This window comes from Crinia signifera, chromosome 3, assembly GCF_055691185.1.
Source record: "Crinia signifera chromosome 3, ASM5569118v1, whole genome shotgun sequence".
Taxonomy (NCBI): Eukaryota; Metazoa; Chordata; class Amphibia; order Anura; family Myobatrachidae; genus Crinia; species Crinia signifera.
The window spans coordinates 38,271,501-38,283,927 of record NC_139219.1 but is presented as its reverse complement, the minus strand read 5'-3'; the positions used below and the strand labels follow the sequence as shown (position 1 = coordinate 38,283,927).

Sequence of the window (12,427 nt, the reverse complement as noted above, 5' to 3'; positions counted from 1 at the left end):
ACTGTACTACCAAATAAAAAGTGCTCTGGCAATGGAGTTATAAGATGGTGCTACCAGAACAGGTAACACCATATAATGTGGGCGGTTAAACAATGTAATACATAGGGCTATCTCATCAGCTATAGGGCTATGAGAAATACACCCGTTATGTTAGATAAATTCCTTAATAATTGAATTTCATAACAATAACTCCATCTTACCTTCAGGTGGATCTGTAGTCTGGCCTTGGGTTCTCATGGTGAGCAATGTCACCATAAGAAGTATCAGTAAAAGTAGATTATTCATCTCTAGTCAATATTTTACCTCCTCTCCTCTCCTCTCAACGACTTCTTCCCCTATCAGAGCTGCACCTCCCAGCAGCAGCAATTTATTACCTTCTATTGACTGTGACATTATAGTGATTATTGTATGTGACATCATAATGTCTATTGTCTGTGACATCACAGACACTACTGCATGGAACCAGCTAGCTGGGATTAGGCTCAGTAGGTTTATATAGAGGTGTAAAACTGCTAACAAAACTTAAAATATGTTTCACACCCATCTACTAAATTTTAGTCCCAAATTGCTAATTTTTATTACACACTTGTTACCACTTTTCTGCCTCACTTGGAGGTGTGAAAGAAAAGGAAGTCACTAGTATTAATATTGTACACATTGGTTTTAGTATTATCATTGTGTTTTATATTAATTGCTCTGTTTTAATAATTAAACATAATTACAATACTACGGAAATAAAATAAATAGAAGGGGATTGACTTGCAAAGACGCAGGTCACAAAAAAGCAAAAATAGCAAGAAATAAAATAAACCCTATGCCTGGAATAAAGCAGTGTTATTGCTCTTGTCCTGGCAATGGCATTATATGATTATTATTATTATTATTATTATTTATTTTATTATTCGGGGAAGGGGCCAAATTCGGACCCAAAAGAACGTGTCTGAATTGGTTGCATTATGTGGGGATCAATCGCACAAGACTAGTGAGTATAAATATTTAGTGACTGTGTGTGTATGTACAGTATGTGTGTGTGTATATATATATATATATATATATATATATATGTCTATATATATGTGTGTGTGTGTGTATGTATGTATATATATATATATATATATATATATATATATATATATATATATATATATATATATAGACATTGGAGGGGCTCTGCACATGGATGTTTTGCTAGGAAGTGTAAAGCTATTACAATTCAGTCCAAGTTACTAATTCTAGTTACACACTTGTGGTGAGGTACACACTACACTATTTGTGGGTCCATGTCGACAGATGGTGTAATTGACACGACCGTGAAAAACTCATGTTGATATTCCATGGTTTAACTTTTTCAATGTGGACCTTTTACTTGTGTTAACCTTTTTCCAATGCCGACCTTTTCACAATGCCCCCATTTTCGCCGCTGTGGGGGCATGCCGAGCAGCTCAGTGAGCTACTGGCTGAGCCCCCAGCCCCTCTGGCTGCAGGAGTCTATTCATGTGTGACAGAGGGGTGGACTCCCAACTGCCGCTCCTGCCGAGCGACACTGCCAGCCACGGGAGGAACATCCCAAAATTAAACGGGACATTCCCGCAATAAGCGGGACAGTTGGGAGGTATGATTACACTGTTACATTTTTGGGAGAAAAAGGAATGAGAGACAGGTACATTTACATTGAATCGTCTGCACCATTTCCCAGCACTTTACCAAGTATAGTAGCTCTCACTAACTGCTTTGGGGCTCATCTACATTTGTATATAAGTCATGTTAAAATATTCAGATATAGCAGTACACACCCACACTTCTAGGTGCCACGTTCCCAATCTCTTTTAACAATCTCTCCATATATGGAACTAGCCACGCCCTTTGGGTGGAACATGATACACCCCCTCAATGGGGCGCTTTGCAAAATTATATTACCAACTGTAATCTCCCTGAAACTAGTTTTCAAAAGTAGGCAAGTAGGTAATGGTGCCATGGACAGTTACTTTTGCTGTAAAATCTACTGTAGCAAAATAATGCAATCACTGTGTTGCAGAGGATAAGTGTAGTTAATTCCACCTAAAAGTTCAGTGTCTGCAAAATCATCTAATTATCATCTAGAGAGGTTGACACCAACAAATACTTATTTACATGCAACCTGGTACCATTGATTTATACTCATTGCCAAGGACCCCAATAGTTTTCCATAGGTTTGCACTCAGAGGCAGCAATGTGATTGCATTGCATCACACTAGTGCAGGGACTGTGATTGCGCAGATTCTCTGATGCAGTGATGGCAGAGCCAAATATAATACACTGACCATTCTATCTGCCCAAGATATGCCTTAGGGCCTAATTCAGACATGATTGCAGGCCAAATTTGTTTTCAATATGGACAAAACCATTTCTTTATTATTTATTTATTAACAGTTTCTTATATAGCGCACATATATTCTGCAGCACTTTTCATAGAATTTCTGAGATTTCCACATAAAATAAAGCAGACAGTATTTACCCTGCACAGAAACAAAATAACTCACCCAAATCTAACTATCTCTATACATGTTTCATCTGCCTGCGATCATGTCTGAATTAGGCCCATAGTGAAATGATAACCCAGTTTGCAGGCTGGCTGACCAGTGATGTGTGATGGGTTATATATGTAATTTCTGATAAACCATATATCCTAATAATTGACAAATCAAACCTGATCTCTGTATAGACTACATATATATTTCTAGGATTTTGAGATCTCCTAGCTATTTTAGAAGTATCAATTTTCTTTCAAAACAGATAACATACAGTATGGTTGGGGGTCTTCAATCCTGTTTGTGTGTGGTGACACCTGGTGGTTAGGCAGCTCTTTGCGATAGTTCCTGCTGTTTGGTGGCAGCTTCATTTATCTAAATACTTAATATGCAGTCAAACTGTGTGCACACACGGGCCGATATGGCTTCCGATGTTGCTGATATAGTGAACATCGGAAGCCATATCGCATGCCGATGCGTGCTCCCGTGTGAGCGCAAATCGGCAGCCAGATAGAGAGGGCAGCCAAGACTATATACTGCAGATCTGCACTATATAGTTTAAATTGTGCCCCTCCTGCATGCCGTGAGTTGCGAGTCCCGATGCGATCTGATCGTATCGGGACTCGCATCTCATGGCATATCCTGCCGTGTGTACACACCACTAGACATCAAAACATCAAAAGAAAATCATATCTCACAATATGTCCTAATATAACTATAATTGCTACATACCTCATTTATACAGTAAATAAAAACATATTATTTGTGAAGTTTGAAGGCTAATTGTCTCCTATTTTTGTTTGCAGCGTGGATGGTACGACACTGAGAATGAGTATTACCTTCTGCAGTTCACCCTCACTGTGCGCTCACTCTTTTACACAAGTTTTTGCTTAGAGTACAACAGTTACCAGGCAAGTGACGGCAGCAGCTATTCCTTCCCTTCTATGCTGGTCTATGTATTCTATCACCCTCTTCTCCACAATGGACCCATCATCACCTTCAATGAATTCACCAAACAGGTATGTCTGTCGTTATTGTATGATATAATGTAATTATTGCTATTTGTACATTATGCAGAGCTAGACACACACACACACACACACCATACTTGCTACTTTTGAAAGAATCTAGTTTCCGGGAGATTATAGTTGGTAGTAGAATTTTGCACAGTGCCCCAACTACTGAGTGCTCTCCTGTCAAAAAGAAGTATATGGAGCACTTGGAAGTCAACTGCACATAAGCATTTGCATTACCAGTGGTCATCCATTTTCTTTGACTGACTGGCCATGGGCCAATCATAACCTGTGGGTGTGGCTTCACAGATGTTGGGTGGGAAAATAATAGAAAAAACTATTTGGTTATGGTGTGCCATTATTAGAAGGAACCATCTGGTTCTCTCCCATCGATGGCAAAACTATTCTACATCGGGCATAAATGTCACGCTAGGCTGAGTTTGGGGAACTGGCGAGTGATAAGTAGCTGAGGAAGCTGTACTTAGATTGAGATTAAAGCTTGGTTGACATACAGTATGTAGTGCTTTCTCATGTGATATCTCCCAGAGGGATAACGAAGAAATAAGATTCAGAACTCTCATCAGCAGTTCAGGAAATTTAATGAAGAATTACCGAACACTACAATTAAGATGCAAAAGAAGAACTGAATACTGTAACTTGAAGAGGATTCAGTATTGAATCCCGGCGGTCGGGATCCCGGCGTTCAGAATCCCGACGCCGGAATCCCGACAGCCGAAATGCCGACAAGGGGGGGCTACGCTCGGCACACTAATTTATTCTCCCTCCAGGGGTGTCATGGACACCCCAGGAGGGAGAAAGTGTCGGCATTTCGGCGGTCGGGATTCCGGCGTCGGGATTCTGAACGCCGGGATCCCGACCGCCGGGATTTTAACTGCATCCCCTTGAAGACTGTGAATAATTGAAGACTGTGGCTTTAAGGGTGAATAATTGAAAACTGTGGCTTTGAAGCTGAAGAATTGAAGACTATGGCTTTAAGACTGAAGAATTGAAGTACTGTAACCTGAAGCACTGGCACTGAGGCACAAAACCAGGCCCCTTTTAAGGGAGAAGACAGTACCAATTGGCTGAGTGCACCCTGGGATGTATTAATCTCATCTGGTCTCCACTATGCCAGATCCCTGTATAAGAGACACATGTCAGACCCAGACTCACTGGAGCAACAATGGCGGCCCCAGTCTCTATGCCCCAGCACATGGACCCTGCCATCAAGCCAATGCGTCCTGCGGCACTGCAGCCGCACTACCCTACCCAACAGCAAACCACCTCCCACAACTGACAATGGTTTCTGACAATAAACCATCTGTGATTATGGCCATCCCTATTTCAACAATGCTGTAAAGACCACGAAGGGTTTAAATAGGCTGCCCACTAATAGGTGGTGGTTGGTTGGTTTGTTAGAGGCTCATTGGCCAGATGAACCAAGCTTTAAAAATTTATAAAATAGAGAGCGATGAACTACCAGGCAATCATCTCCTAACTAACTTTTTTTAACCCCATCCTATAACATGGCAGTTAGTGGCTGGTTGTGTATCACTCTCAACTCTATTACGTTTTGAAGCTTGGTACATCTGGTCACATTTAAGATGGCGGCACCTATAAAGTGCTGCATTAATTGCTGGGGCCATTGCCCAGGTACAGCTATAGGTTGCTGTGACGCAGTAAACTAGGAGAGAACAAGGGAGCCAGTCACTGCATGGACCAGCTCATGATGGCTACTCCCTCACCCATGTTTGTCTTGAAATTAAGAAGTTTTTCCCATTTATTATCCCTTCTGAATATAATGCTTCAGATACTTCTTTTCCTATGTACTAAATATATAAACACACATATATATATATATATATATATATATATATATATATATACTGTATATAATTTGGTATAGTTAATTGTCCCAGCATATGCTTCATCTGTCATATTTCCACCAGTATTATTTAATGTATTTTTACTTTCTATTTTACTAAGACCGTAACACCTTAATTATGTATGTGCTCTTGATTGACACCATGTAATGTCATTGAAATTACTCCTCTTACAACAAAAACTTTTCATGAGGGGAAAATAATAGCCGGTAAACTATTGGTTTTTGTTTCCACTATCATTAGAATGATTTGTACTGTTACCCCGGGTGGTGTTCCTGGTGATAACTGTAAATGTTTAGCCATACTCATAGCTATTGCATATAAAGGAATGGATCATGGACAGTACTTGCTTGGTCTGTGGTGTTTTATTTTTCAAATGTTTGATATAATAAATGACACAACTTTTATTTTCATAAAGACTTACTTTTAATTCTTTGTGGCATACATTAGAAAAATATATATCTTAATAATAACTAATACCTTTTGATCACTTTTAAGCTTCTCTCAACCCCGCATACTGTACTAATTGCTCTGTTCCGCTCACTGTTGTTACTGCCTCAGTTGAACCTAAACGATAAATTGCTGTTTTTCTAAATGTGTTGCCATGACAAATAATTTCATATACATCTCAGATGTGACATAAATAAGTGTGGGTGTGTTAGTAATGTATCCTTCATGAGATTGTTATTACCATGCAGAATTAAACACAACCAGTGTTATGGGCCTTAGGAATCTGTTGGCTTATTAAAATTATATAATTTCAAAGCATTAAAAGATATAACCATTAAAAAGATTCCCACCGACTCCTGAATCATACCTGATGAGCAAATTTCAGTGATGTGAACACAATCCTGCCAACCCATACTAAGTTTGGGGTGCAACTACATCCCTTTACCAATATCCAGCAGTCCTTTAGGGTGCTGAACATTTCGACTGTTAGGGGGGTATGCAATTTAGGATCACGGCTGTCGATCCCTCCCAACAGCTGTGATCCTGGCCCGTTTACGGTCTGATCGATTGCAGAACGACAGGCAGGATTCAATGTTGCGCCTGCGGTTCGGCACATAGAGGGCGTGGCTGTGAAAGCGGCCATGGATTGTCAATCTGCGGCTGGGATCGCGACAATCCACAGCCGTTATCGGCAGAATGGGCCCCATAGCTTCTAAAGTCAGGCCTGTTCTGCCGTGATCCTGCTTCAATGCTGTTGCTAAAGACCGCATTGAATAGGGAGCCGCTGCTATTTCCCTTGTCGGAATAGCAGCGGCACATAGAATACCCCCCTTATTCATTATGATTCATAATTATGGTTAGTAGAGCTACCGGTTTGCAAAAGCATTTGTTTAATGTATGTTTTATATATACACACACTGGGGAGGACTAGACATAAGGGATTTTGGCAAAAGCCAAATCTTTTTCAAATGAGAAAAATACGTGCACGGCAGGTGGGGCAAATTCAACATGTGCAGAGAGATTTATATTTGGGCAGGGGTTCAAGTGGTCCTGAAGAGGTGATGGAACTCATTTCCCCTTCAGTACCAGGAGGGATGGACCGCAGGTGGAGGAGAACCATGGAGCCACCAGGATCGGAGGAGGGTGAGGTGGCTTCAGCTTATTAGTGATACAAGTTCCACCTGCATCCTCTATTGACATGGGCGGTGGAACATGCTTTTCTGTTGGAATTACTGTGCAGGCCATGGTGGAGGTGGAACCAGTTCTACCTAGAATTGCAGGTGGTTGAACTTGGTTCCATCCCGTCCACCCCCACTTTAACCCCTGCATATGGATGAGGTGTGTCCAAACTTAAATCTAAATTGTATTGTAAAAATAAAGAAGCCAGTAATTACCATGCACAAAATACGGTAACTCACATGTTACATTTGCTCCACCTGTAGTGCACATGGTTTTGCTCTTTCAAGATAGTCTTGGCTTTTGCAACCAACAGGCACTTATTACATATCAACAGTTACTATGTACATTCCGTTCTTTGTAACTTTTGTGTTTATGCTTCTCCGATTTGGGGTTTCTGGAAATAATTCCATATTGGTCTCATGTTCACTGTGGATATTTAGAAACTATACGTAGTTCTCTTTTGATTGTATCGCACTTTGGGCCAGATTCAGTCCTGATCACTGATCTGCAAAGTTGCAGATGACTGCTAATAGAAAGGCACTGGCCAGACTGAAAGAAAACCCACCCCATGCAAATCTGCAAATTCATTTCTAATATATCGCAGATCGCTATCCACTCTCAAATCCATACGCAAATCACAAGCTATCAAATTCATTTTCCAGTCTGTGCAATTGTACAGTAAGTCTACTCCCTGAAAACACCTGGGGTGAAATGTAATGGGATGAGAGATTCAGAAAGTGAGAGATTTGGTTAGAAATCTTCAGGTTTTTTAAAGCGGCAATCATTTATACTTCAAAATCAAACTGATTTTGCAGTGTAGATGATTGCCACTTTAAAAAAAACTGGAGATTTCTTACCAAATCTCTCACTTTCTGAATCTCTCATCCTATTACATTTCACCCCTGATGTCTCCCAATTGCTGGCCTCCTGTTGACAATTACATCCTACTCCTTGATAACTTTATAACTTGAAGATCTAAACCAAGTCAATGCCAGGTACTTCAGCTAGTTATTGTATTGTATTTAAAATAAGGTTACTACTGTACTTAATCTTCTCATAATAGATAGAACTATTTTACCCGGCAGCCGATTGAAGTTATAATTCTGCAACTCTTTGGCAAATAATGAACTTGGTGACACGTGTCTGCTGATCTCCTTTCATTTTTTTTTCCTTTTAACTATAATTCATTAACAAAAGTTTGTGAGCTCCAACAATTTTAATCAATTTTGAAATACATGCTCAACATCACTAATTTGGGACTTAAAAAACAGATACCGTTCATTGAAGTTAATTAGAAACTCTACTGACCTGCCATATTCCAGTCACATACTGCGTAGCCTTTTGTCAAGGCACATGCATTACCAGTCAGATATGTTTGCATATTAATCACATTATACTGTATGTTCTGATCCCCGAACAAGTGTTTACATAAAAATAGCCGAAATGTCATCTGCTTTGTTGATGAAGGTTATAATTTTGGTTCTGTACATCTGCTCACAGCGGCTCCTTTCAGCTCTGTGTTTGCACGGCACTGTTCCTGCTAATATATTATAGTTAGATATGGTAATTTTTGTTGTTTCTGAGGATCAGATTGATGTTCTTTGAAACCGCATCAAATAATTAGAATTTGCATGTACAGTGAATTTACTTTAGATGCCATTGAGTGTCAATGAACTTTAAAAAATAATTGTCTGTAATGAATTTTTTGATACATAAAGTTACGTCACCTTTGCAATCTTCTGGCTAAAGGTAAATCATGTATACATTACACGTGTGTGTGTGTATATATATATATATATATATATATATATATATATATATGTGCTCCGATGGTGTACAACAATAATTATCTAATCGGTGCAGGCGCATCAGTATAATTTCCGCAATATGATCTTTGTGCATGAGCAAATGTTCGATAATCAATGGGGCTGCAAATTCACAGCCCAGCACACAGATCTGAATTACCCCTATTCTGTGATTTATTTATTTTTTTGTATACCAGATGATTGTCAACATTTACACATACAAAACCGGGGCACAAAAAGACGCTCTCTATACTCCCAAACCCATTTGTGGCGCACCACTCACTTCCATGCAAACTCTATAGTTAAAGTTTTCAAATTAAGAGATCCTGCCAAAAAAAGTCAGGACAGGTGGGGTGCAAGATATGTGTAGCTTCGGTTGGCTTAGCATGGCAAGAGAAATAGGGCATCACAGCTCCACCCTGTATCTGGGGAGTTGCCAATAAGTCTTTCCACAGATAAGATACTTCTGGAATATACCATTACATGGCAGCTCTCCAAGACCATTTATATATATATATATATGTTTTAAAGTGGGAGGGGTGTGCATTAAGTCAAAGTTCATAAAGTTGAGTTATACAAAAAGCATGCATAGACAGGCCCTCCTAGGCCCAGGGTATGCATTACACTTGGGGCCCAATTCAGACCTGCTCACTAGGTTGTGTTTGTTCGGAATCCAGCAAGCAGGTTAACCCCTTCGCTGGCTCTCCTGTGAATTTTCCGGGCTATGCGCCAGTGCCCAGTCTGGCAAATCTGGAAAATCCTCGGAGTGCCACTGCCTGTGCTCCCTCTTGCCGGGCAGCGCCACTGAGCTGAGCGCTGAGATCAGCGCTGCACTCAGCTTCAGCCACTACCCGGCCCCGCCTCCTTTCCCCCCGGCTGTGTGCGGCACAACCTTGCTAATGTCACACCACACACTGCCGGGTTGGACAGCGGCTGATCTATTGTAGGCCGCTACCCGGCCCCTGGAAACACAGTGTGTTTTTTTTTTTAGGGATTGCTCCCAAAAAAAACCCACTACTGAAGGGGTTAATGCTGCGGCGCTGTACGAATCCCATGAGCACGGCTGCGAATGGATGTGTACGGGTAGACATCCGTTCACTAACACCGCGCAGAGGAGAAATCCTTTGATGGTTACTTACACACGTTCATGAAACGTCGGGGGTTATCCCCGGAATGCCGCCTGCCTGTCAGTCAGGCTGAGAGAATCTCGGGCCAAGGAAAAATTTACCAAAGAAGCTCACACCTGTGGCCTGTAAATGCACATTATAGACAATGCACATGCGCAGACCCCCACCAATTACAGATGCCCCTTGTCAATGGTGGGGACCACCTGAATCTGCCCCTTCGTCTTGCTAAAAGACCTAGGTGAATCGGTGGGAGTCAGTGCCACAGCCCCCAAAAAATTTCTATGCAGAAAATTTACATTGAATCACAGAGCTGAATGCACTTTCCAGATGTGTCATTGCTTTTTGTAGAATTAGATTTAAATCCCATGAACTTTAAGAACACATCAGAAGTTAAAAGGACATGATCTGAATTATACTCTTTCCTTTCAGATGCAAACGCCGAATACACAGTGGCCGATTGTTACATTTTCTGGACTGGTAGCAGATGTGTTCCGCTTACTTCTGTGGTGGTGTCTGGGCGAGCTGATGATTCATATGATGTATATGCATGCTTTTTATAGCAACTATCCCACTCTTGAAGAAGTGTCGTACTGGACTCTTGGTGAGCATAACTAAACGTCCGTCTCTAATGTGACTCAATTGTATAGTGATAAAGTTAACAACCGTACAAAACACCTCGCTATTTATATTGGCTTAATTATTTTTCATACAATATTTATGGTGTGGACTAAAAGATCGACAATGAATAAATTAACCATCTGACATACAATAGTTCAAAAGGCTGATCTGTAAAAAGAGGTTGACTAGGTCATGGGGAGGACATGAAAAGGGTCAACACAAAAATGGTCAGCACAAGCTTCTCGTAGTGTCATTTTGCCATATGTAAGCCAAAATAGTAGAATTGCATACCCTTGCGTGCTGGCTTCACTCGCCACACTTCTGGCAAGGTCATTATTCGCAATTATAGTCCACATGCATTGTAAATTATGAAAAAGTTGAAAAAAAAAAAAACATATGTTCATCGACCGTTGACCTTTGTACTGGACGACCTTTCATCCGTCTACTTTTTGTACCTGTTAATCTAATGCATGTTAACCATATGGTATTGAGCTTATGTTCCACCATGTACCCCGCCACCGACACCGCCATCATTACGGCGTAAGATGGCAGCATTTTGTTGAGGAGTCTTTCCGGGGGAAGTACAGATTTAGTTTACCAATGAGCCTTTGATTTAAAAAAAATTTTTGTGGAGAAAGAATATTGAATTGAGGTATTGGGTGAGATTTAATAGGATGAGAGATTCAGAAAGTAAGAGATTTGGGAAGAAATCTCCAGTTTTTTTAAAGCGGCAATCATTTATACTTCAGAATCAAACTGGTTTTGCAGTGTAAATTATTGCAGCTTTAAAAAAACAGGAGATTTCTTCCCAAATCTCTCACTTTCTGAATCTCTCATCCTATTAAATCTCACCCAATATCTACCTAACAACACACCTATTACAGCAGCCTCTAGGAAACAGCCAGGCACTACTGTTGTGACGGAGGAGGTTGATAGGCCATAAGCATGGAGACCGGGGCTGCTGTCTATTGCTGCATTGCAAAGCACCTGCAAAGTGATAGCTATATGTAGCATTGTGGCTAAATGCCCTTCTTATCACTCCTCATAAGTTCCATTCTCATCTAGGATCACCGCTGGAGATCCCCATCCCCTTGCTATAGTTTCCCTTTTCATCACTCTGGGTACCACATCGTCTTATACACAGTCTCTTGGAAACTGATAACTAAAAAGTAACTTTAATGGAAATAGAAATTGTAAAGTGGGTGAGCATTGGGTCATCCTGGGACAAAATCTATGCACACTCATCAAATAACATTTAATACATTCTTCCTCTTAGTGCAAACACATGCTAGAGATAAAGATGAACTAGCTGAGGAGACTCAGGAAGTCTAGATTAAAAATGATAACATGCCCCTTTCATCTTGCAATGACATCAATGGTCTTTTCACTGTGTAAATCCATGACGTCTTTGTGGAGCATTTATGTTACCTTGGAGACTACAAGACAATCATCGTTATCTAATAAGCCAAGGCTTCTGAGCACTGCCTCTCTTTTTCCATTATGCACAAATTGTGTAACTTTGTAGATACAACAGAATTTTGGGAATACTTTAATGTCTAATATTGTCAATCAGGAACCTCAATACAGAGGCTTTTCCTAAGAGAATCACAAAGTCAGTAAGGCTTATATTGCATGAGGAGTGTAGCTTCAATGGGAGGCTTTTACAAGATAACATTATAGATTAGGTTTTGGGGTTATATATGGATCTGATGTTGTGCAGAATTGAATCTATACATTGGGTGATATTCTATGCGGCCGGTGAGGGGGTTTGTACAGTGAGTATGACTTTTCCTCGCTGAAACCAATCCATCCTCGCTGTCAAACCCCCTTGCTGGGCCTCGCTGT

At 40.6% G+C, this 12,427-nt stretch overlaps 1 protein-coding gene across 3 annotated transcripts in view; it reads left to right on the top strand.

Moving 5' to 3' along the window:
* Nucleotides 1-12,427, top strand: part of HHAT (hedgehog acyltransferase) — a 365,335-nt gene that overhangs the window by 97,241 nt on the left and 255,667 nt on the right. For all 3 annotated transcript variants that reach the window (XM_083175655.1, XM_083175656.1, XM_083175654.1), the window contains exons 6-7: nt 3,314-3,526; nt 10,394-10,565. In XM_083175655.1, coding sequence (XP_083031781.1) covers nt 3,314-3,526; nt 10,394-10,565 — 385 coding nt within the window. The remainder of the gene's footprint in view (nt 1-3,313; nt 3,527-10,393; nt 10,566-12,427) is intronic.